General features: G+C 39.3%; 1 protein-coding gene across 2 annotated transcripts in view; it reads right to left on the bottom strand.

The window, feature by feature from the left end:
* LRP5 (LDL receptor related protein 5) overlaps positions 1 to 27,573 on the bottom strand; it is a 137,107-nt gene that overhangs the window by 75,038 nt on the left and 34,496 nt on the right. For both annotated transcript variants that reach the window (XM_088057275.1, XM_005522381.3), the window contains exons 3-5: positions 16,247 to 16,444; positions 12,552 to 12,748; positions 10,736 to 10,867 (exon numbers count right to left, since the gene is read on the bottom strand). In XM_088057275.1, the coding sequence (XP_087913401.1) occupies positions 10,736 to 10,867; positions 12,552 to 12,748; positions 16,247 to 16,444 (527 nt within the window). The remainder of the gene's footprint in view (positions 1 to 10,735; positions 10,868 to 12,551; positions 12,749 to 16,246; positions 16,445 to 27,573) is intronic.

Raw genomic sequence — 27,573 nt, 5'->3', positions numbered from 1 at the left:
ATTCCAACATCACAATTGCAGCAACCAAATACTTCAGAAAAAGTTTATGAAAAGTTTTCTATGCAAGCCATAAATAGAAAACCAGGAAGAACTTGATCAACCTAAAATTTCCATTTGGAAAGTATTTTAAAATACTCAAATTCAAATTGTTTTACTTTTTCAGCTGGTTTAAATTTTTAACTGTTTATTTTTCTCTACTCTATTCAGTCAAAGCTTTCTGCAGACCTTCAAGAGAAGTTTTCATTAGGTCTGATCACTATAAGAGCTGATGAGCTGTTCTGGTTATCATACAATCACAGAAAGGTTTAGGTTGGAAGAGATGTTGAAGATCATCTAATTCCAATCCCTCTGTCATAGGCAGGGATGTCACCCGCTAGATCAGGTTGCTCAGGGTTTCAGCCATCCTGGCCTTGAACTCTTCCAGGAATGGGGCATTAGAACAATATCTGAATTTACCAAAAAAACTAGTAAGAAGACTCTGTACTCTTTGCAATTAATAAATCCTAGAGAAACAGGTTAGGAAACCTTTTTTTTTTTTTTGGCACTTACACGAGATGCTTTCCTTCCATACCCAGAAATCAGTATTTTTAATATCAATGCTAGGATATCCTGCTTGCTTTGATTTGGTTGTTTTGTGCTTTTGTTATTAAAAATGCATGCTTCACTGCTGGAAATGGCAACTGTATTCTATTTGCAAAATTAACTGCAATCAGAGCTGACAGCAGCAAAACAGGCCATCTCACCAGCTTGACAAGACCCTTTTTTATTCTTCCCTTGGCCCACTTCACATTTGACAAGTAACAAGACATCTATAACACAGTAACAAATGCTCCAATTTATTCACCCAACCTAAACATGGGGACTGCAGTGGCTGCCTCTGTTAGTCTTTGCCAGAGAAGGCCATGCTATTCCTTTCCCATTTGTCTGTCTGCTAATTAGGCTAGAACAATGACCTATTGTAGGACTCATCCCCCAGCTCTATGTATATGCATGAGCATGCACCTGCATGTACAGACTCAGTCTCATTACAAACAACTCAGGAAACCTCTGTACTTGTGGGGAGAAAATCAGATACACTGTAAAACCAGGAAGCATTTTAGTTCTGCTCCAAAGAACAAAATGGTAAGTGCTTTTTGAAAAGAGTGTGTTAGAAGTACCTTGACTGCAGGCAGCTCCTTTAAAAGCTGTTTGAGCACAGCTACCTCAGCACTCTTGATAAACGAAAAAGATTTATCAAAAAAGCGAGAGATTTTGTTGGTTGCTGCAGTACAGTGGATTACCTGGCAGAGTTTCAGTGAATGGCAAAAGGGAGCCAGAGTATGGTTCTGGGAGAAAACACAGAGTGTATGAGTACTGGTAACACTGCCATGCTGTTTAATAAGCTTTCCAATATTCAAAACAACTTTGACACCTTGCACAAGGGTTTAATATTAGGCACTCTTCACACCAAAAGGAAAACAATGTAATGAAACTGACTGGATTTAAATCAACAAAACTCTGTAAAACCCCCTTTCTTGTTCCTCAACCTCCTCAGAAAACAGTAGTATTTAAGGAGTTGAAACAAACTTTAGCAATACCTAGAAATAAATGGAAAATCTTTTTTTACATTCTCCTTGGTTACCTTACTAGAGCCAGTTGCAACATGAACAGCACTATGCATTCCAGTTCAGGCCTTTGTTTATCTTTCAGTCTGAGAGGAAGACAGGACTGCTGCTTCTTACTGTGTGACAGTGTGGGCTGGGAAAGGCTGGCCATGTACTCTCCAGCTGGACACCGCACATGCAATTTAAAACCAAGGACTGCGTGAAGTGGGAGTGTGCAACCAGCAAAATAGAAACAGGAAAGGTTTCTTTGAAAGAATGTTTTGAGTGGCCACATTCAGACAGGACTTGATTTAATTGAAAGGTAAGTAAGCATAAGGAAAACTAACAATTGTGACAAAGAAAGGAAATACCAGAGCACTTACGTAACTCATAAATTACATCATATCTGTCTGCATGTTACAGTGAAAAGCTATTGTCTCCCGTTTCTTCCACTATCATAGCAGCAGACTTCTAACTTTGCCTGAACCAGAAAAAACACCCACAAATCAGAATTTTGACACATTCACACAGCCACCAACATGAAATCCCACAAATGGAATATCAGTTAAACTGCACAGCTGATAAGATCATTAGCACAAAGCAGCTGACTAGGACAGAAGTAACCTTTCTTCCAGAAAAAGCTGTTGGAAGCAGAACTCAGTTATCCTGTTCTAGTTTAGGACAGAGCTTCTGTGAGACACATTCAGTTTTACATACCCAGTACCCCACTTGTGAGCACAAAGGTTTGAGAAGTTATTATTGACAGAGGACTAGATAACTCTAAGGAAGATTTACCTAAAACAGCATTAATATAAGTCATAACTGCATTGGTATTAAGCAGAACTAAAGGTCAGCACAGCCATCTGGCTCCTGCTGTACCAAGCAAAGAAGCTGTCCTTACACACAGGTTTCATCCAAAGGCCTCAAAGCACTTGACCAACTAAGTCTTACCCTGCCTGGGGTCTGTCTAGTCTCTGTGTGCTTTAAAGAAAGAGAAGAGAGAGTTGGAAATGTTAAGTGGTAAATCTGACTGTTACCTTATGGATATCATATTCCCAGCTTCTACTCTCTATTAGCAAAAAAAAAAAAAAAAAAGTTTTAACCTCCCTTTGCACAGAATTCTCAATAACAGCTCATTGCAAGCCATAGGAAAAAGGATGGGCCAAGAAAAAGTCTGTCAGAAATCCCTACTGCTAGGAAAAGGGTAGGCTTTGGATTGTGGTGTTTCCTCACAAAGCAAGGTTTTAAAGTTTACATGTACCTGCTCTCTGCTGGAGATACACAATTCCACTGGCTCAGAGTAAGGAATCACTGACTTTAGAACTGACATCCATTTTAACCACCTAGTTTCTGTTAAACCAAGTTTTGGCAGTAACACCTCAAATGCACAGAGACAAGAATCAAAAATCCATTACAGCTCAACAGGGTACATAATTAATATACTAAAAAAGTGAACAGAAATACAGTAGGCTTTCTACAATCCCATTTCTACTGACTTCTAATTACAGATGTTTCTCATTCAGCAAGAGACTTTGAACATATTAAGTTTCCCTGCACTGCTGTCATCCTTTACACAAACAGAAATAAATACACCCCATGAGCCCTCTCTGAGACTGAAAACTGTATAATGCTTTGAAATTTAAGCATTATTTATTGTGTGCCAAGTCTGATGGAGGCCCAGAAAATTCAATTCTGAGCTGACACAATCAAGAAAAAAGCAAAACAGCAAAACAAACCAAACAAAAAAGATACAAACAGCTGCAAATTAGGGTTTGCACATCTAGGGAGAGTCTCAATCTGATGCTGATGCAGTAAAACAGACCTGGCCACCCAATGCTGGAAGAAGCAGTCAAGCCACAGCAGCTCAGGCAGTTATCACTGGGTCTTGGTGACTTTGCCTGTGTATGTTCCCAGCACATAGTGAATGCAAGATAACAAAGCTTACACATAAACCTTTTCAGTGCAGACCCAGGGTGTGGTTCTTTTGCAGCATAAAACCAGATTCAATCCAGAGACTCAACAGAGCTGAAAAGGGAGAGCATTGCTATTTCCTTTATATGCACACACCAAAAAAAATTAAAAAAAAAAAAAAAAAAACAAAAAAGCCCTAACCACAAAAATAAGCTCTAACTAGACAGTGTTTCAGAGTCCTGGAAAGTAGCCATCAATTTGAAACATGCACCAACAAAGCTTGAAAAAAAGTTTCATTCACCATAGCCCAGGAAAACCACCGACAACAGAACTAGAAGATGATGTGGCAGACCTTCAAGAATGCTCCTCACTCCCTCCAGGTTTGCTCCATATGGCATGTTTCTAATGGCTTTTATCCAGTGAAATTATAAAGAAGGCCATTTCCATATGAGGCTTTTTCATTTTGTCACTATACAAAGAAGTCCCCATTGAAAAGCATAAAAGTTGATATGAAAAGAAAATAATAATACATCTTTTCATATAAATCAAGTAAACTCATCAACATTAAACACTAAATAAAGCAAGGGGAAAACAGTCTCAAAACAAAGACCTACACATGTAAGAAAGGGAAAAAAACTACTCACTAAACGGAGCAGGACGAGAAGAGGTAGATTTCCCTCTAGATTTCCCAGACTCCTAGGTACCCATTACTGAACAGTTTTTAATTAAAAACTTGCGGTTTCAACAATTCCTGGGTAAGCAAAGGAAGTACAGTACACCTTTGAGAGTGCAATGGGGAGAGAGGGAGTGAAGGAAAAGTCTTCCAGTTTCTGGATAACATCTCCCTATGGTAGTCAAACACCAGGCATAGGACAGAAGACACATAAGAAATCAAAGCATCTTGCAACCGGAAGCCAGTGGTTTTCCACAGTTGCATTTCAACCACAGAGCTGTCAACAGGGAAAGACAGATATCCAGTCAGCTGTCAAGGTTCTAGGAAATAAGGTAAAATACAGTATTCTTTTTGCTTTTTCATCTTGTGACTAACAGGTTAGGACATGAGTGCTGCTTCCCAATACAGCTCCAAATCAATGCTAGAATGTAATCAGAGTTTTTCTACTGATACACCAGGTTTCTCTTCCAGCATCTTCCAAGTGCTAGAATACTCCAGTTATACACACAATGCCACCAGAAGCTTTATCAGAAAATACACTTTTTACTTGAAAGAACTGATTCTACAGCAGTTATCCCAAATAACAAATATTTCCCTGACCCTTCTCCTTCTCAAAAAGGCTGTTCTTCTCAAATTAGTGGTTGATCTATATAATCAGAAAGTCTAGATTAATCCATACCATTCCTCTTTATTTATCAGGAAGGCATGCTAGCAAAGAAACCTTCTCTGGTGGTTAAATGGTATGAAGTAAGTCCTTCACCATGAAGGTATTTGTCTGTGAGCTTGTCTTGCTTAGTTGCTGTAATAAATTCATGGTTGCTCACCAAGGAACCGCAGACAAAACTTGTAAAACATATGATGTGCACCAAGGAATACACAGGAGGTGAGAAGAAAGTGCCTTAGCATTTCTTCCTTCAATAGACTTCTATCTCCTGCATATAAAAAAACCACTATATGCCCTGTGGTATTAGCCAGCAGGTTCCAAAAACAGTTTTCTATTCTGCAATGTGCAGAATGGCAAAAAGAAATATGACACTGGGAATAGCAGCCAACCCTAATCAATTGCCTCAACAAGAGGATCAAGGATAGAAAAGGGTAGCTGACTCTTCAAACACCTGAAGCAAGTACTTTCTTTTCCAGTTATGAAAACATTTTTTCTGGTTTTCATTTGGGAGAACAGAATTTCCTCATTTATTAGAGAAACTGCAGCTGTCACACCTTCCTGGCAGAAACCCTACAACTTGTAACACCACACAAGACTAACAGCCAAATTCTCCCATTTTCAGGCAAAGAACAGTTGCCTTCCACTGGAGAAATGCCCCTGATGAATTGAGGTCAATGTACCATGTCTCAAACAGCCACTCACATTCTGACATAGCAAGGACAATATTATTGCAAAAAGCAGCTGGCTGTTTACAACATCTAGACCGAGATATCTAAAAGGAACCAGATTTCTACAAAGTACCTATCAACTGAGGTACATTACAGGAGCAGAAGCAGAAGAGGGAAGAAATTCTCCTTGTTGCCACTTTAAAACAGCCAAACTCCTGGCACTGAATATATGAAAGATTCTAAAAATGAGTAACTTTTTTTGTTTGACTCATGCTTAAAGCTCAATCTACAGCAGTGGTTGTCATGCTGGCTTTAAGGAATGCTCATGCTGATGCACAGCAAGAGTTGAGTTTCCACATCCCAGGCTTTTCTGTAAGGGTAGATCTGCTGTGGTAAAGAAGCCACCAAGATAATTGTGAATCCAGGTACCTGTCTCACTGTCAAACCTGCCAGCAACCTCAGCACTAAGGCAAGCCACTAGCAGGAGTCAATGCAATCTTGGATATTTATCCCTAACATATTTTTTGCACAACCTTTAGGAAAAGGCCCCTTTATAGGAGCAATCCATTACCAAGCATTGCACGGATAGCATCAGCTCACAAATCTGTCCCCCAGTACATGGGCATTTACTTCAATTGGCACTGCCCTTATTTCCAGGCATCACTCCTTTGTATAAGCCTCAAAATATCAAAAGCATTTCTCCAAAACTATGGCAAAAAATATCACATTTATCACCTATTCTTTGCATGGCATGCAAATACACCAAGACCTCAACCACCCTCATGCCTTCTTACCGAGGGGCCTCACACATTGTTTTCAAACACAAGAGAGGCAACATAATCATGACCTTTCCCAATACAAGTGGAAAAACAATAAATCAGAGTGAAATTAAATCTCCAAGAGATTTCAGTGTCACTGAAAAGTTTGGCTTGTTCTGGTTTGTGTTTTTATGTGGAAGCAAGTAAAAAAAAAGTTCCTCTTAATAGAGACTTAAATTTGATTAGAGAGGAATTTAGATATGTAAAATGGATCAAGAATTAATGATATCCAGGCCATGTGATATTGCTGCAATGAATTTGCATAATGAGTAAAATTCTGTAGCATTTACTGAAATATTTTATCTATATACTGCAGCAAGTATTACATATTTAATGAGAAGCAAAACCAAATCCTGAAGAATGTTTTTTTAAAACTAGTGGTACACAGCTTTCAGAAGCTTCCAGAAGCTGTATGGATCTGGACTAATTCTGATATTTGGTAGCTCTGAGTGTCCTTGCTGAAGTTAAAAATATAGAATCAAAAGGAACATTAGCTGAAGTCCCAGTTTATCCTACTTACTACAGCTTCATAGCCATAGAGCTAAGCTAGCAAAGACTTGGGAGAGCGAGGTGCAGAATATTGAAAATACTGTGCAGGTATCAGCCCTGATAATAAGTTTTAAAATGCTATCCAACTAATTCTAATTCATATACTTTGACAGACTTGGTACTATATCAGGAAAATTATGTACAATGAAAGTAAGAACCTTTAGGAATGCAACACTGACAGGCAGAGGGAATTTAGGAAGTCAGAGTGACCGCTTACAGGAAATATATCCACTTAGAAAAAAGAAGAGGCTTTTGACATTGCTTTGGAAGGCCTGCAGTGATAGCTGTATGCCAGTGACACTGAACACAGCAGAAAGAAATTGTATATTTTCCAGAAACATAAGAGAAGAGTGCTGCTGAATGCTGTTTACAAAAACCAGCTCAGTCTTGGAAGGATGCAGACACATAGCTGCTGTACAAGAGACTGGGATCAGGCTTTAATCACAGTTAGCTGGCAAGATATGCAAAAAACATCTAGACTTCCCTGAATGTCATTAAACTGAACCACATCGTCAAGTCACAGAAGGAAGGAAAAAACAGGAGTCATCATCCAATATTCTGAGTCTGCAGCTTTGCCCAGCAAAGCAGAACAAACCTGCTCCACAAAAACAAAACAGGGTGCAAAGATCTGTCTCCAATTTATCTGGAAACATTCACTTTAAGTGGTACAAATTGTACCAAAGGTGCACCAGAGCTGGAGCGAGAAACAGATAAGTTCATGTCATTCACTGTGCACTGTGGAAAGTGAGAAGCATGAGGAAGGTCAATCTGCTCAAAAGAGGTGACAGGTATCACCTGAAGTCTCTGCCCTGCAAGGTGAAAATGGAGCAAATAATTTACTGTTGGAGACAAGACAGTAGCCATTAATACATTTGTCTTTCTCACAACACTACAAACCACCGCTGGCCCAACAACAGAACTCACTAAATCCTAAGAAGGGAACTCCAGGAGAGCAGGAGAAGGAACAGCTTGAAAGGAGACATTGCACACAAGCAGAAGATTCATGAATCCAAATAATTCTGTTCATAAAGAGAACAAATGTGATCCTTAAACAATGAAAGCAAGAAAAACTTCAAATCAGCAAAATTACTAGAAGTTTCCCAAGCCTGTGAAACTTCCACCCTTTTGCTCTGCTTTGAACTGGTCTATTTGCTGGTAGAATTACACAACTCTTCTAAATGACTGCAACCAAATTTTGGTTCCTTTTTCAAATATTCATGCAATTGCTGAAGTCAGCTTAGGAAAGGCTTTCAAACAAATGAACAAAACACACAAAAAAAACAAACAAAACACAAATCAAGAAAACTACTTAGTCTCAGGACGGAAGCTCCATTTGGAGAGATGACGTTTCACTAGTCAGTTATCACTGAAAGTTACAAGGTGTAACCAGTTACTGCTGAGTAGGCCACTCTCCACAGGCACTAGAATCATCAGACTCTGACAGACTTTGCAAACTGACTTCATTACTTCTGTGCCAGCAAGTTTAGGTTCAGATACCTATCTAAAATCATCTGTTTGACACATCCAACGAGACAGTCATGGTCCAACACCACCGCCTAGTAATTTCAGAGACCAGAGTTTGAATGTTCATTTTGCTAAGAGTACATGGTCAGGAGCAGCTGATTTACTTACCAAATTTATAACTCTCTTGCTTGCTGATATGAGAACCTCAAGGAAGTGCATTACATTTTCAAGCCAACAGAGGAAAACAGACGTAGTGCCATGGGTATGCAAAACAATAAATTTACCTGCACAAAACATTTACACATTCCCAGAGGAGAACATATACTGGATGCCAGTTGCAATACATCTGTCTGTCTATCATCCATTATTAGTGGTGGATATTTACTGCAAAGGTAATTTTTTTGCATTATTTATTCAGAGCAACTCTTTAGAACCAGAGACAAACAAGAATGAGTCAACACCAAAAGCTAAAACTACAGAAAAATGAACTATTATTTTAACACAGGCACAATACTTAAGGTTCCAGCATATCAATGATTAGTTTAGTCCAATTGTAAAAATCCAGAGTTTCATTGCATACAGACGTAACTCAGCAAGGCAAATACTGGCACAGCCTGTTCTTGAATTCATATTTTTGTTAATTACCTAAGCCCTTTACCTTTGTAAAGACCTACAGAGTCCTATCATCTGAACACTACTAATGTATGTCTACTTCAATATTCAAGAGAGCTAAAATCACCTAAGCACCCCAGGGCTTTTCTGCTCAAGAATTCTTTCTGACAGATGTATACAGCAACATTATATAGCTATATTTGCACTGGTAAACTCCCCATGTGGACAGAGATTTTGAGAACAGAATGCTTTTTCCTTCTGCAGATAAACCCCCAGCAGCTTTTGTGTGATTCACTTAACAGTCTGAAGTCAAAGAAGCTCATATGCCCAAGTGACTCTGTACTTCTGCACCTCTGCCCAAGCCAACAGGGAACAAAATGAAGAGGTGGTCAACACCCGTGGATCTCCAGCTCCTGTCACAACATCACTACAAAGGGCTCGTGTGGAGAACAGAAAGTCAGTTTCTTGCAGCCAAGGAGTTAATTAGTCATATGGGAAAGAGAAGCACATGGATGTTGGCATAAGGCAGACAGGGCAACAAAAGATGTGGAGCTTGGGAAAGAAATAATCCATAAAACTGAACCAAAAAGCCACATTCTTATGCAAAACCAGATTTCCTGTTCTCATCCCACTTTTTTGCCCTCCTTTGACAGAAAACCCTTGGCAGACTGTCTGGCCTAACGATGGAAAGGTGAAAGCACAGTATAAGCAGTCAGTCTTGCTTGCGCAATCTGCCAAAATGCCAAAAGCAGGCTGACCTTCATTCCCACTGCCAGAAACATGAGGTCAATATGAACGTCTAAAAAGGTTGTCCTGAGCATTCAGCGAGGTTTTTTTAAAAGCTGTGAAAAGGAAACTTTCCAAAGCTGGAAGGAGTAAAGGGAAAAGTCTCCTAGCAGCTGCAAAGCTACCTTATAAGCCTTTCAATTACAGCAGGATGAGCTAATAAAGCCGGCCCTTAAACCCTGGAGATTCAGTGTTTAAATTGTGCTTCTAGTCCACAAATGAAAGGCATCTTTTATGCTTGCTCTAGTACACAGAGGAATCAAGCCACATCAGAAAATTATTATATTATTTGACTAGACTCAAAAGCGCACTGGGGACAGGCAGCAGTCAGCAGAACACTCTCAAAACCTTGCCTCCTAGTGTTCTACCACGATATCACTGTTAGTTGCCTGCTTTTGTAAGATACATCTCTAGAAGAGACTTCTCAGTCAAGGAGAAAACGAGTTTTCTAAGTATACCACAACGGGCATTCAACCTGTGGATACAAAATATGCACCTAGTTACACTTTCTATTTAAAGGATATACTCTAGCTATTATTCTCTGAACAGCTTTTTTTTTTTGGTGATAAACAACCCTCTCCTCCTCAGGGACAACTCACCTAGGACAGTATTTTCTCAGTTATCTCAACAGCTCAGCCACCACTACCTCATCATAGATCTCTTCTGGACAAGGAATGGGAGGGAGCAGAAGTTTCTCCACTGACCAAAGATGTCCTGCGTTAACTTACTCCTAATAAAATCCCTCAGCAATGGGTTCCAGATACTACTTCATTCCTACAGAGAACTGGCAACCCTAAATACAGACAAAATTCAGATTTCTGCTACAAAAGATTACTTTAGTTCATAAAATTTGCCATCTTTGTTAGCTTGGTGGGAGGTTTTCAGGCAAAATGACATTTCAGTGTATAAGGCAGCTCCTCTCAACTCTCTTCTTCAAGGATCAGCTCTGAAGCAGAGAACCCAAACCACGCCAACACTGTGACTCTAGAAAAAAGCCAAGTTCCTACCTGCTTTGCACGTCCTGCCATCATCTTCCAGCTGCACACCAGTGGGACAGGCACAGCTGTAGAAGGGGTCCCTTGGAGACAGCAGGCACAGATGGGAGCAACCACCATTGTTTTCCTCACATGGAGTGTGAACTTCAAGAAACAAAACAGATTTATTCTAATTTTTCTATAATCCCACAAGCCCTGCTTTCTCCATGAGGAAGGAATTGCAGATCTCAAATGACTGGCATACGCTTTAGTGCTAAAAAACAGAGGAATCACAATATAAAGTGCTGGATTTCTACCCCCGGTCCCCCCCAACATCTTAACTGTAGGGACACCTAAATTGAGATGTCCGCAACTGATAGAATGACTATTCTATGAAAGAAAACATAACAATTTGTACAAATCCTACACTGTAGTACTGTTGCATGTTCAGGACAGGGATGGACATATAACTGAACACTCCTTTCTCCTTTAGATGGGGGGAAAAAAAGACAGCAAGACATAAAACAGTATTAATGAGTAATTATGGACAAACACTGCTGCTTATAAAAAAATATTTGCAACTTTTGCAAAATTTCTGCAAAACTGTAGCTAGAATCATCATCTGAACTTTAATATAAAAGCACAAAATGTCTGGCTTATTTGACTTTTGTTACTTCCACTGACACTCACAGAGCAAAAAAAATGGTGAGGAAGGAATTCAAGCCTGATCTTAATGAAGCCAATGGCATCTGAGCTATTTTCAGCATATGTTCTTTCCCTATGTGCTGCATTTCCTTTGTGACCGACTCAAATGCTATGACCCAAGGTTGGGACATTCCTGGAGCTAAAAGCAATGACAAGAATTCAGCACAGACAAACTTTTATCTGGAGCTGTGAGATAGACCAGGGTGCTGTGCATACCCAGCAACCTCAAGGAAAACTTGCACATGTTCCATCCCCAAGATGATCTCCAAACTCCTTTTGCTTACTTTCAGGCCTGTTTACTCACACCCTATAAACTTCATTGGAATAACAAATGTTATCTTTAGGGAAACAGATTTTACAGTTGGCACAAAGAAAGAAGCTAGTCCAAATGGCAAGAGTGTTTCCTCTGGACAAGAGTTGATTCTTCCCAGAGGTACTCAGTTATATACATTTTACAGCACTGCTTTCAAGTCCCATTCTCACAATCCCAAAAGAACTCCAAAACCTAGACCACCTGCCAATTGGAATCACATGCACATACAAAATATATGCAGTTCTACTCAATTTTCAATACTCTGCTTCCTTTGAAGGAACTCCAGAGAATATATAGTAAAATAGAGGCCCATGTGAGTTTATATGAAAGCTCAAAACTAAAACCTTTTCATACTAAGACATTCACAAACTATTTGATATGTATTGAAGATAACCATGATCAAGTCTAGACTGCAAAACTGGCACTTATAAGTACAATATGAATATAATACATTTTGTGGCAATTTCACTTATTTAAAGAAAGTAATTATAAGCATTTCTTATAGTTGTCTTTAAAGCACTGACATTAAAAAGATGCCAGGTAAGTTGGTACCATTCTTGTTCAACCATTCCAAACCAAAAAAGCCACTGAAGTACTGCACTGGATTTTGGATTTTGCTCCGAGCTGGGACAGCGAACGAGCTTACACCAATTCGGGCCGGAACACTCAAAGCAAGGTACAGGATTCAAGCACTTCTACCTTTAACAACCAATCCCTTGACAAGTGTGCAAAGTTTTGAGACTGCACACTAACCACTTTTCTGAGTAACGTTTGCCCTGATAGCTATGACAGCTACAGACATGCAGGGGTTGGAGGGAAAGCAGGACATACAGTACGGCTGCCGGTCCGGACTCAGGACCTGGATGTCCATGGGCGAGTAGAGGGCAGACAGGATCTCTCTCCTTTTCTCTCCCGTCCTTTTGTTACAGGCGTGGATGGAGCGTGTCTGCCAGTCTGTCCAGTACAGGGTGTCCCCAGACAACGTCAGAGCAAAGGGGTGAGTAAGGCTACCTTCAACAACTTTTTGCCTTTTTGGGAGAAAGAGTAAGGATTAAAAAAATGGATCACTTCCATTTGTTACCACACATTAAAAAATTTGTTTCTGTAGAAACTCATGTAGGAACTGTCGTCTTTCAACAAATTCACAGGACCAAGACATTCACCTGGTGATAAAAGTGACAAACAGACTGAAAAATGTAAAATAAGGTTTTACCCCTTCATAGCAATAAGAACACAAATATATTGGGTTTCAGAGCATCAAAGTATCTCATTCAGGCTCTACACTGACCCCCTAAGTTCCTTAACTTCAGGAGCTGTGCAAACACAAGTGACTTTTCAAGGAAACTTAGGTCCAAAGAGTGCTCCTCTGATTAAAGCAGTATATGATATCTTTGCCCAGCACTTCAGTTGCACTCAGTCTTTTCTAGCAGAAAAAGGCAGAAATGACCTGTAAGTCTGATTAAATGACTCCTCTTGACTTTGTCTGCAGCAGAAATAAGTATTTTTCAGGTTAATTTTTAATGCAGAGCAAGGTCAGTTATACCTTTTCTAAAACAAAATATTTGTAATTAATACAAATCAGATATGTTAGAGATGTTTTTTCAATGACATACAGCTACACCTCCTAGAATTAGCTGAACCAAAAGCCACAAAACACATGACATTTCTTACAAGTTTTCATAGGACCCCAAAATTTACACCTGTTGCAATAGATGCATATAATTTCGATTCAGTAATTTTGAAGATATTTATTAGGTCAGAGAAAATATGCTTAACAATTCCTCAGTCAAAACACTAGATAATCAATTTTCACAAAATCCATGCACATTTTGTATGCAAACACCTTTCAAACCAGTGTTGTGACACAGCAAAGCATTACTCAAAATTTTTCATCATATGACTTTGAGAAAGCTGAAGTCTGTGTAATCCTAAAGGAAAATGAGGAACTTAATTTTCTTATACCTATATTAAAACTGCATTCAATTTTTTTTCCACTGAATATATTTAAGGAAAAATAAAAATCAGGTAACATTTGTCAGGGAAAGGACTCTGTTTCATTTTGAACAACATAGGTAATTATCTGCATTTTCCAGGGTAGAAGGGAATAAAAAATACCCACAAAATTCTTGATATATATTCAGACATGGACAAGTTTAAAATAGACTGACAGATGGACACAAGTACCACCATGTACACGAGAAAACAAAATTATTAATAATCTTTCTCTTCTAGAGATAAAACTGTTCTAAAAATTCTGTCTAATTACCAGTACTTCTTACCATAAAACACAACAGAATAAATACAAGTACTAATTTCACTTTCTCTTTCCACTCTCACCATTGCTCTTTCCTCTTCATTAATAACAGCAGTGGCTGTATCCTAATATCATAACAGCTGTTTTCCACCATGTATTGCCCCTATTTCCATCATTCTTAGATATCAAGTCTCCCTTTCTCCTGTAATTACATCCCTTGAAATAGTTCCAGAAAATGTGGTTGCAAATTGAGGCTTGCTAAGAGGCAGATTGCTCCACTAACATTAATACACCACACACCTTTTTATTTTAATTTTGAGATAATCCTGAATGGATTCTGGGATGGGAAGGGTGGAAGCATTTGAAACATCACAGATTTCTATTGTCATGTATGAGTGAAACTTGTTTGCTCCATGATTAAGGAACAGAAACAACTTCTAAAGTTACCATCTAGCCTGAGCCCTTACTGAAGTACACCTTGACACCAGAATCCAGGAGCCCAGACTTCACAGGCATCTGTTTCAACATTGATTGGGGGATGGAAAAGGGAATAAATAAAAATTCCATTTAAAATGAGTTATGATTAAGATCAATCTTTGTGGCATTTTATCAATATCCATAACACTTTAGGAGTTATTAGGTTGGACAATACCTAAAAGTTCACATGCAGTCAACATCAGGAATTGCCAGAATGCACTCTGTACGGGTATAGTCTGACCTCTGAAGCATTTACTTTGCTAGGGTGAGTCAATTTTTTCTTAATGCAAAACACATTCTTTTTTTCCTAAAACACTATGTGATTTAAGGTTCAAAAGAAATCTGTTTGGGAGGTGGGGCATTGATCCATCACAATGTAATTTGGACAGATTGCTGGAATTAGTGTATTCAAATCTTGCTCCCTTTCAGGAGGCCTTTCTCTACCTTAAAATGAGCAGAATAGATTTTACTTTCTCATTACAACTTCAAGATTTACACACACATGCAAGTAAACTCTGTACCGTTTGTGGTACATACCATGTGTGGGCACGAAAACCTGAGAAACAGTCTGGAAGCCTCAAACTCTGCCACTCACCCCCAAATCAGACGAACACATTCATGTTGAATTACATGAAAATCTTTCTTTCTGTCTACGAACCTGCAGCCAGACTTGGAGTTACCACTGCCTTCCACAAAGGCCTTTTCCCTTGTCTCTACCTCGGACTGTCAGTCAATACTTGTCACTTACTACAATGCCACCATTATCCAGCTCTTACACAGTGTTCTCAAAGGAACTTCAGAGTTTTATAAAGGATGTCAATATTGCTATTGCTCTTTTATGACTGTGAAAATCAGGAATAGAATGCATCTCAGTAAAAAAAAAACAAAACCAAAAACCAAAAAAAAAACCACCATGGAAAAAAAATTTTTTTTGGGGGGAAGGCATATTATTGTATTACACAGAAATGAGTAAAATAGAACTCCTCCAAGTTTTCACCAAGGCAAAACAATTTTATTGACACAGGCATTTAAAAAGTTATGAAATCATGCAAATGAAAATGTCATTTAAAACTACCTGAAGACCAAAGCCAGAGAACAATGCAGAGATTATTTTGGCAGGATATTTTACTGCATATGACACCCTTCAGGACCAACACAACCTGCCCATTGCACAGAATTGAAGATGCAATCTCAAATGCCTAAATCTGCCCTGCCTTAAGTGTCACTTCTTCATGTCTACAAAAGCCAAAACTTCACAGCATACTTGGACAGCAGCCACCAAAAAACGTCCACACTGTGCTTTCCAGCCAGCTTTAGGAAAATCTGCTTCCCAACTGCTTGTTGCCTGAAACAGCTCAAAATTGGTTAATTAATAGGCATGACATAACAGACCTCTCTGGATGGGGCCACAGATGAGTGTCTCTCTTCATGTGTATTTCTTATTGGTAAAAAAAAAATAACAGTTCTGTAAAATCCCAGTCACGAGTTAAATATTATATTGTCTAGGGTCAAAAATAAGCATCTCCAAGTATTTTCAAGACAAGAACCTAAAAAAGAATACTGCTGTACAAGAAGGCTGTGAATAGTCTATAATGAAATACTGATACAAATAGTCTTACTCTTAAAACCAGTTTTATAGTATGAGGTTATTTTTTGCAAGGCTATTAAGAACTGCATTTAAAAAAAACTGATAAGGTATTTGCATTATTCTAGACTACTGGGAAAAAAAAAATTCAAAGTGAACACAGAAAGTGAGAAATAACTTACACCTTATTATAGACTAAAGGAAGCTTACCTAAAGGAACCATCCAGATTTGCCCTATGAATGAAACTCAGTTTTGCGTCAGCCCAGTAAAGTTTCTGCTCGTCAAGGTCTATAGTGAGTCCATTTGGCCAATAAATATCGGAATCAACAATTATCTTTCGCATGCTGCTGTCCATTCCTGCCCGTTCTATTCGGGGTGTTTCACCCCAGTCAGTCCAGTACATGTATCTGAAAGAGACATACACACAAATGAAGCCACAAGACGTGATGGGATAGCAGCCCTCTGCAGAGCCTGAAATGGTCCATATATACAGCAGGGTATAGACTCCAGTGTTTACTGCCAAAACTTCAACACACTTATTAAAGTAAATTAAACCCCAGGCCCACAGGGCACAAAATAAGTCCTTCATGAAATCATCTCACAAGCTTTGCCTCTGTGCAATGTATTTACCATTTTCTTCCAATGCTGAGCAGGTATAAGCATTTACAACTGAGTACCATCCTTGTGTGGACAGTTATTACAAGTTAATATCCTAAATCACATTCTGAAGCAATAATTACCTATCCAAGCAGGCAATGGCCACAGCTTAACCTCCCTTTGCAAATCCATAGAGGAAAAAAAGAATAAAATCAAGTGTCCTGAAATTTGTTTCCGTTACAAAATAAATCATTAGAAAGACATTAAATTTTTGGGAATTTATTTTCCCCATTCCCATCCATGTCCCAGTTTCCTTGTCACTCCACCTATGGGCAATTAAAGTAGCCTGAACAGCATGTACCAATTGGAAAGGACCAGATCAAAGTGTGGCAAACCACACAACATCCATGTGAAAAGCTGAGGTTGTACAGTTACAAGAGAAATGGTCTGGTGAGAAGAGGACAGCCAGTTCACAGCTGGGGAATGTTACCCAGCATCACAAATCCAGCTTGCAAGCTCGACATGCAAACACAACACAGCCAACTCCTGGCACACCTGCCTCAGAAACAATACTGCTTTCCCAATGCCATTACAGCCTTTTGGGGCATGGCTCTGTGTGAGAAACCTTTGCCCTGAGGAAGGTCTCAAACACAACCAAATATCTGTGCACTAGACCCATCACCTCCCCAGGTTCCCCAAACAATATTAGGTCAACAGGATGGGCACCAGCAGGACAAGCACACTAAGTCCCCCTGACACTGGAGCTCCAGAAAAGCATGGTAAAGAGACATCTATTCAGTCCTGCACAATGCTTAGCCAGATATTTCATAACTTGCACTGTCCCAGACCCTTAGCTCCCCTGAAGAAGACAGCACTCGCTATGCAATCACAGTAGGAATTACAAAGGAAGTAAACAAATGTGGATTGTGAAAACACACCTGTACCAAAAAAACAAATCTTCATGGTTTATTTTATGAGAGAGAATGCTGTCCAGTTCAGGGATCATGTAGGGACTACATGTGTAATTGCTGTCACGTTCCTCTGCAGGGTGGTCTCCCCTTGGCAGCGCAAGATTCTCCTGCAAACTGTAGAGGCTCTGCAGATGCTTTACCTGCAGCTGGAGCCATCATTTCAGCCAAGGAAGAACAGGCAGCTCTATCACCAGCAAATGTTCCTCACAACACACTTAACCTGCTCTGATCTCTGTGTGCATCCTACACCCCAATTTAGGCAGATCTCCAGTTCCAGGGCAGTCACAGCACTTACATAGCAGCATATATAATCGTGAGCAGTTTACCCCACTAAAGAGGGGAATATAGATAACCATACATATAAACAGTCAGAAATTGCTCTCTTGTATCACAATACACATACACCTGAGTGTGAGGGTCCAGCAAGTTCTCCAATTGGACCCTCACACACAGGTGTGTCCTCAGGTTTCTGAGATAGCTCACATTAGAGTGGCTGAGGCACAGTCATGTCCCCAGATGCCTTCCCAAAGCCTCCTCAGCTCCAGCAGGATAGACTGACTGCTCCTGAAAAAGCAGCAGCAGTAGCTGAGAGCTGCCCCAGTTCACAGGACAACCTATGAATGTAAATTGCCACTCATTTTGGTTTTCCTTCACAAGTCAGGCTGTAATTTGTGGCAACTCGGACTGTGTGGGGAAGCAGCTATTGACAAACAACTAAAGACAGAGAAAAGCAGACATAAAAGACCTGTCTGCACAACTAGCTCCTGAATCATAAGGTGAAACTGATATGGCCAAATATTCATTTTTGGTCAGGTCAAATCAGTTGTCTGATCCAGCTCATCTGCACTAGCTTGTACCACCTGCATCCAACTCTACAGGAATAAAGACAGACAAAAGATAGACTGTTGAATAAAAAAAAAATGTGGCTATTAGAAGTGGCTTTGGGCCATATCATGTGGCTATTGAAATGCATAAGTGCAGACTAAAAAGGAGGTTAGACCAAAATGAAAAATCCCATGTAAGTTACCTAAAAGAAAGGAGACAAAACTAGCTAAGTACATTTAAAGCAGGTTAAAGGACAAAAAAAAAAATCCCCCAAATTATCATGGAACAAAATTCCTCTCCTCAAGCCTTCCATTAAAATTTCAGCCTGCGCCCTCAAAGCATTCAGATGAGGGAAAAAAACAAACAAAAACCTGTAAACCAAAGGGCCCTCATGGCTTTTCTATGATATTAAAAGAGCTCCAACTCAAGAGCCTCTTCCCAAAAAATAGTTATTTCATTTCATAGGTGATGTGTGTTTACCCTTGGCCTCAAAGAGACTACTGTACAAAAGTAGTACTTTCAAATTCACACCCAAATTTGTCACAGGAAAATTGCATCTCTACATTTCAGCTCATTAGCAGGCACCAAGCTCAATGTTATTCCCAAGGTTTAACACTACATGGTATTAGCAAAGTTCCTGCACCACAAAGGAAGGGTTAGCAGGATGAAGATGCACTTAGACAGCATGGGGAAGAATCTGAATGCAGGCAGCCTTCTTTCAAAGCACTTCTCTCTCAGGTGGACCTTTTTAAAGCAACAAACCTCTCACCACCTTGTCCTTACTGCAGGGTCTCTGCAGTCCCTCAAGTATCATAAAGCTGATCTTCTCAGCGAACTTTTCAGAGTATACTGAGTCTCTGCACTAATCAAACACCTGAAAAGGTAAAGGTTTCCTTCCCTCTGTGTGATCCACAGAATCCCCGTGGTCCACCATAGGAGCACAAGTGGCTTTCCAAGCCAAGGAAGAGCAAATACAATTTTTGCCTCCTTTTCAAAGAGGTTTCCATCCTTTCATCAGGCAGCATGAGAATTGCCATGAATTCTAGGAAATTTGCTCTGGTGTGGGGATCTCTCAGCACACCAAGACCCTGAATTGGGAGTTTAGAAATCAATGTAAGAAGCTGCTACTACAGCAGCACCGATCTTCTCTGGTCTAAGTGAGCCCATTTATAACCACATCACTGCCAAATGGAGCATTTCTTCCCTGGTGCTCACCCCTGGTGTTGACATTACCTTCTACAAGGAAACAAAAGGAGAAAACCCAAAACCTTCCAATTTCCTTAGCAAATAATCAGTCTTAGCAATGTTCCTGCAGCAGCTGTGCTCAAACATTAGGAGCAAATAAAGGCAGCAACCAGCCAGCTGCAGCCACCTGTGAAAAGGCATTTCTCATCAACTCCCCCAGGCAAGTCACTCACCTTTGACTCTACAATTAGCTAGGACAGTCCTTTTCATCCCTCTTCCTCCACCTTTCTCTAGCCTAACATCCAGGCTCTTTTGATGTTTTTTTCTGCAGCACAAGGCAGAACAGAGCACTGGACATGAGACTCTAACAGGCCATAAAATTACATGTTTGAACTGCATGCCTGTGAGATTCTCGAGAATGCACAGTGTCAAGTCTTCCCCTTTTTTGCCCTCCTTTATTTTGAGTGACAAAGCTAGTCCAAACCAAGTTAAAAGTACAGTGTCCTGGCTGGAATACAGAGTCACCTGAAGACAGAAATTCTTTTACACAAGTTATAAAATCCTAGAGAAAAGAAACATCCATGGTTATTATGGAAATAATGGCACAAGCTTAGATAAACCAGCACTGCAAACTTAACTGGAACAGTAATGAGAGAAAATTTTGGGGCAGCAGGAAAGCTTCCTTGATATGATTTGTGACAAAGAGAAAGACAAAGGTTAACTATCTTTGAAATAACCCATGGTTCTGATTAAAAATATTAGTCTCTGATCAAAAGTGATTAAATCTGCTTGCAGTAGCTGGTTCATCAGAGAAAGAGCAACACAGGAAAAACAGTGGAGAAATTAAAGATTTTAGTAATGTCCTGAAGTAACTATTAGGCCTCACAGTGTGCATCTTCCAAATGCATCCAGTATACAGGATCAATTCTTACACAAAGAGCAGGCACTTTTGATTGGAGCTTTATGGACAGGGGGAGAATATGGCAAAAAGCTCAAAAAACCCCAAAAACTTCTCAGAGAAAAAAAATCAGTCTGCATACTTTAGCAGTTTATATGTAGGAACTGATTTGATTCACCCTGACTTAAATTCAGGAGCCTGGAGTGATAGCTGACATATTATTTCGGGGGTGGGGGTTGGGAAGGCTTTCCTGTATTTATTTTTTAAAGAATGCTCAAGAGTCCTCATCTCTTATTTACCTCATTAAAAAAACAAGCACTTTCAACAAGTCAAGACATCATCAATGTTCCTGGGACAAATGACAGTTCAGGACTGTTTTGTTTGTTTGTTTGTTTTTCTAATAGAACCCATTTTCCAGGTGTCCAGTATATAAACAATCCCTATAATTTTCATTTCACCATTTTAAAAAAAACCCCAGTATTTAGCCCAGATGGCATTTCAGAAAAAATAACTAGACTAAGCAAAGAATCTCAGTCTAGAACTACCTGCACTATTATGTTTCCCAGTTTTTTAAGCCAGTTGAAAAGATGCACACTGAATAACAATGAAGAGCCTAAGGCAAGTATTTGGGTAGATTTTTTGTTTGGTTGATTTTCTTGGTGCTGGTAGTGGTGTTTTTAAATGTAAATTACAAAGTTTTAAATATCTCTGGGCCAGGGCACACCATAACAATTGTAAGAAACGAAAAATATCAAAACCAGTATCTTTGTACACATTAGATCGATCACATTTTTAGGACTGAGATCTGGTGTCTGAGCAGCTTTATATCCTGCTTGCTTAACTACAGATCAATAAAAGTCTAACAGCACTGAGGCTGTAAAACAAAATGAAAACATGAATTCCTAAAGAGCTAATGAGTAAAAAAAAAAAACCCTTGTGAGCAAAATTCACTGCTAAGCAGCTATCAGAAATCAATAGTCTTAAAAAAAAGTAACCAAGCAGCTCAACAGAAGCTCTAAACAAAAAGCAGACCCTGTACAAACTTGTGGGTTACTCTATTTAGTTATTCAGAGATGCTTAAGTGTCTTCCCCCCATCACTGGTTTTAAACCTTATCTCCAGACTTTCAAGGCAGAAAGGAAGGAGGGGCAGGGTGAAAAAGAAGCTAATATCAAATAATAATTTCACAGCACGTGCACCAATTCTATCTCTAAACCGAACTGCACTTTGTTACACCAAAGAAACCAGCTGGAACAGAGCAAAAGGCAAAGCTCCATCAGAGCTAGGATGTAAATGTATTTACAATGTAAATGTAAACTTTCCTCTGAGCACACAGCCACTAACAGTCCATCCAGTCCAGTAGCCAGGAGCACCAGACCCAAGAGAGCACATAAAATTCTGTTACTGCTCTATATGTAAGCACAGTAGCTGCAAGCTTCACAACCAAGCTTTCTAGTCAGAACTTAATTAAATGCAATTCAACTGCAGTCAACGAGTCGCTGGGTTTTGGCATATAAATTACCACATTGAATCAGGGCTTTAATGGTGCTTCCCTCCTATCAGAAGAATGGGACTGAAGACCACCTTGCAAAAATAAACAGATTTTGAAGTTGGCAAACTGCACCCCAGTGGGTTTTTTTGTTGGCTTTGTTTTTGGGTGGGTTTTTTTGTTAGGTTGCTTGGTTTGTTTTCTTTCCCCCGCTTAACTCATTTTAAAATTCCAGGTGCAGGAGTAAAACCAGGATGAAGATCATATTTCCCCTCAGTTTTAAAGCTGCAGGTCATGTCTTATTTCCTGGTGCTTCGTGTCTCTTGTCATCATTTTCACAAAGATTAGAAATCAGGGCTGTGCCCTCCAAGAGCAGCCATCTGACCTGGAAGGTATCACAGACATAATAAAAAGCAGCCAACGTTGCCCAAACACTTTTTCCATCTCCCAAAATGCAGTACAGTTGCCAAACCTTACATAACCTGCTTACACAAAAGGGGCCGTTTGTACAGATGATACAAATCGGTACAAACTTCTCCAATTTCAACAATGCTCTTGAACTTATACAAGCCCGTGGCACAAAACAGGAGTTTACAGGAAATTGCTATGAGGTTTAGATTCCTGCACATTTAAAACTTACTTCCCCCATCCTACCTTTAGAGCTACAAAAACTCCACTGTGAAATTAAATATCCCCAACTGTTTACAGAAGAAAAGAATGTCTATCTAGCATCGCATTAAGCTACAAATTGCTTACTCAAATTACTTACTCTTTTTTTTTTTCCTTTTTTCAAGCACTGAATTTTGAGATGTGGATGTTCTTGACAAAATCACTACATCAAACCCAAAAATATCCTGCAGCAGGTAATCATTACAACTAATCACACTGTATTCAAAAATGTCTACAAAGCAAACAAAACCCTTGAGAACCAGCCTTCTCCACCACAGTTTTCCTACAATGTCTTTTATTCTGATTTATTCTTCCAAAACACACACTGATAAGATGAATTAAAATATATTGGGACAGTCAAAAAAATTGTATTTACACATTGTACTGACTTAATGAAAGATGGGGTGCAACAAATGTATTGAACAACAGTAATCCAACTGCTTGAGCTAGGTGCTGGTGGGTCTCTTATCCACAGATCTCACTACTGCCCTTAAACATTTAGCTCAAGCCAACCCATTTTATGTTTCACTGTGCTGATGTGCCTAAACTCAATATTTAGGGAAAGGTACACTCCAACTACAGACAGGAATTTGTCAAGGCATGCAACTGAAGCATGTTTGTTTGCATCCCTGTAATTTCAAACACAGTAACAAACAAAACGCTGAGAACATCCTCAGCAGTTACGTGGAAAAATTCTTACTTCAGCTTATACCAATGCTTTACATGAAAAAAAAAAATTAGAAACATGTTTTGAGTTAAACCAAAGCAACCCACTCATGACAAACAGGATAGTGCCAGTCCAGCCAGACCAACATGTTGTGTATGCCATCTCCACATTGTGCAGCTATAAAATGCACCCAATTAAGTCATCTAATCCAAGAGCTTCCATCACCTCCTTGGTCCCAGAGCATTCCTGACTTCACCCAAGAAACCACTGCTACACACACTGGCACTGTGACAAATAAAGCTATCCTGCTGTTCCTTCTGTTTCCTCAAGAAATGGTGTAGAAATTTAGAAAATAAGAATACAATTCCCAAACTTAATAAGACTAAATGTGTACAGGGAAAAGAAGCCTCAGTCTCCAGGACTCAGGACAGGAGGAATCACAGAATCTGTAGCAAAAAAAGAGTGCAAATAGGGGAGGGAGTTCAATGAGGTTTTTAAGCAAGCCTACACGTTTCTACCTCTTTCCCATACAATTTTGGAGGGTAGGGGAGAAGTAAATCGCTTTTTTCCATCCTCTCTGAACAGGCAGGCCTGCTCTCAAATGGAGCAAAAGGTCTTTGAACCATATATGCCCTTTTGTCATACCTATGAGCAGGAAAAGGGAGAAATAAGAAGAGGAGGCTAATGAACTATTTAAAGACAGGCTGTCACCATCAAGGATAATTGTCTGAAAATTATAGTAAATAACAATTCCCACAAAAACTTCAAGTTTCTTATGCATGAGACTATCTGCAGCTATTTGGAGACACATATTAAAAGCTTTCCAAGTCCCAGAAATTACAACCATACCAAGATATTGGATATGACTGTGAACCAATTTTACAGTCAAGTATTTTTCTTTCATTTTAAGATAATAATTTAAGATAATATATTAAATAATATAAATTATTATATAATTTAAGATAATATATTACGGAGTTTCAAATAACTAACCAAAAGCTTCAAAACAACTTTATACTTGCAATTAATTACTAACTAGAAGCACACAGGATATAAATTAATCTCTAGCTTTCAGGCAGCAATAAGCATGTTTCACTCAAAACCCAGGCATCTTCTGCATTTTAACCAAGCAGCCAGGAGTTAGGGTTTGTAAGAAGTGCAGTCCTTACTCAGAGGATGTTTCTTCCCTTTCTTTTCTACCACCTGCAACAGTCACAAGTTTTTCTTCAGTATTCCCTCTCCTCTCAGCTATTCCATAGGAGATTGAGACCACAAGATACACTGCTTAAAAGATGTCATCATTCACGCTTATTTGTATCAAAAGCCTCAGTCTACTGCAGCTCATACAGATCCCAATAATTTCAACACAGCAGGCCAACACGCTTAACCTTTAGTCCCTGCCATGCTGCTGTGTGGGACCAAGCTCCTGGTGAATCATCAGCAAACACCACTGCAGTCTGAAGTGCTGGTATAAACACAGTTGTGAGTTAGAACAGCTCCAGGTCTGGTTTATGGCTTTGCTGTGACACTGAGGAAACACTGGATCAACAACTAGGCATGTCTGAGGCTTTTAATTTTAGGCTCTGAACTGAAAGTGCTCTAATTGTGATAGCTGTCCTTTCTATATCCATTTTTTAATATCCCATTTGGTGCATTTATCATCTAATCGTTTCTTTGGTGCCAAATACACTTTAGGTCAATGACAGCCACTGCTTGCAGATTTCGGCTAATTTGCCATAAGCAACCTGAGGCAATGGCTAAGCTAGACTACAGCACGCACTCCCTTAATGCTGTTCAGACATGATTAGACTTGCTTTAATCTCTAAACTAATAGCCATTCTGCAGAATGCCAAAACAGATTATTTATTTTTAGTACTCAGTATTTTTTTTTTTTCTTATTGCTGCATTCTAATTTGTATCTTATTTCCTTCCCCTGAAGCTTTTCTATTCCAAAAGGGGAAGATTGCTCCATAAATGAAGTCAGCTTCTGTGGTGGTCCTCTGGCACCAGCACTGCCTCTGCCCAACAGCCCCACACCAAGCCTTGGAAGACTTTTTAAGAATTAAAATGAGGGAGGAAATGTAGACAGCAGTTTGTTGCTTTCCTTCAGTCAGTCAAACCAGTTCAAAGGTCCTCATTCTCCTCTTTCACAAACACCATTTCTACAGATCCCACCAGAGTTAGCAAGCCAGCTCAGGTATGGTAAATTCAACAACCCCAGTGACTACACCAAGTGATGACTGTGGTCATCACCCACACCAAAAAACCCACAAGACAGCATACCTTTTCTTGAGGCAAGCAATTTTTATCTTTCCTTAAAATTATCATTTCACAGACATTTCACGGATGTCTCATTCAGCTCTTTGTGTTTCAGCAAACAGAGGGGGCAGAAATTTCTCAAGCATTATTGTCTGCTGAGCAAGCCAAGCTACAGAAAACACAGCCTGAACTTGGACAGTAAGCTCACTCCAGAAGGCAAAACAGCAGCCATCACACAAGTGGGAACAAATTCTAGATTCATATTAACCAAAGTCAGTATCTCTAATACATTGTAGACTTTAATAATGTGAACTAAGTACTTCATTAAGCACTCAGTTAAAATCAGATATGAGGATTATGGATATGCTACAAATCCTCAGAATCAGGGACCTCTGTTACATGGAGTAGGTGGCAAGCCTTGAGATTTTTGTTTTACACACATTCTAGGATGTTCAGATCTAAGACCTTCGCTACAGGACTGAGAATTAAATTATTTGTTTTGGCTACTCATTCATGCATTCTTTTGAAAAATTTGACTTTCTTTTCAGGAAACTGAAGTTTGCTTGCCATAATACATGATAGAAACCTGTTTTTCAAATACATTCCTTCTTCAGACAATGTTCATAACACTTAAGTTCTTTGCACTGCATTGCAGGGAATTTGAGCTACCTACTGTAGCTGGGCTTGAGTTAAATCTTTACATACAATAAATTCAGCTTTGTTAGAAGTTGCTGTCCTGAAAACATTTAAATACTTATGCAACAGCTGCAAACCCAAAGTTAATAACACCAACACTATTGAATCCCCCATCAGCAGTCTACCTATCAAGAATGTATATAAATACTAATGTTCTACAAAACAATACCAAGAATTTTAGCTTAATGTCCTCAATTATATAAATTCAGCTTAACATAATCTACAGCAGGACTGGGATCTAAATGTTCAAAACAAAACATCAGCAAATTTGCAGAAAAATGTTTTGTACTCTCCTCTGTCTTCTTAGTTTATCCCTCATTTCAGGGAAGAACAATTGGATTATCACATATTCTGGTTCCTTTAATTCCTAGAATATACAGTGGTCCAGCAAGAAAGTTTTAATGTGTATGGGAAAGAATGACATTACATATTAAGCCAACTCCTGTTAATTATGATACTCTTTCAGAGTATCAGAAAACCCTGTACAACTAATGATTTTCACTAGCTCTGGGATGATGAGAGACCCACAGATAAGCTTCAAGTGTCTCATAGCTTGCCTTAAATAAATGAAATTTTAGCAATGCAATGGATGATCGTTAGGGGAGAGGAATCTCTTTTTCTCAGTCATAACATTGAGATAATCACTGCCTTTAAAGGAGGATCGGCTGAGTCTGTATAAGATGCAGCTCTCTTTAAAAATCGCACTACACCACGATCATTTACTTACTACTTAGGAAGCCCATCAGAACACCTGAAAAATCATACTCCTGGATGTTAATTGGAAATCATAGAAAAACAGGCTTCAAAAGGAAACTCCAGAAGTCAACTTAGCCCCTTTCTCATGTCCTAAGGCTTGGTCATTATACTTCTGATGTTCCTGAAAGATGATGACTGTATACTCAATATGCTCTTGTCTATTCTCTCAAACTAGCCTGTGTCTTGAAGAATTGCACTCAAAATGGAGCAAAACCTACTTATTAAGCAAACACCACTCTGGGCGTAACACCACAACACACAGTCCTGCATCCACCTCTGCACAGCAGCCCTACTGAAGCTAAAAGACAAGAGAAGGTGTCACCATTCAGCACAACAACATGTTATTTTCTCAAGAGAGAGAAATTAGATTTGTTTTACTTGGAGCATTCTAGACAAACCCATGTTTGGGTATTAATACTATCAGCTAAGCATTTGCAAACTGCTTATTTGTCTCATTTTGCTTCTGGAAACTGAAGCTGACTAATGAAGTTTTCTTTCTCATTTCCTAAGCTTCCCACCCACACT

Source organism: Pseudopodoces humilis, chromosome 7 (genome assembly GCF_049639895.1).
Source record: "Pseudopodoces humilis isolate 2021_Gansu_Grassland_sample_001 chromosome 7, ASM4963989v1, whole genome shotgun sequence".
In the NCBI taxonomy this organism is placed as follows: domain Eukaryota; kingdom Metazoa; phylum Chordata; class Aves; order Passeriformes; family Paridae; genus Pseudopodoces; species Pseudopodoces humilis.
This window is presented reverse-complemented; position numbering and strand designations above follow the sequence as displayed.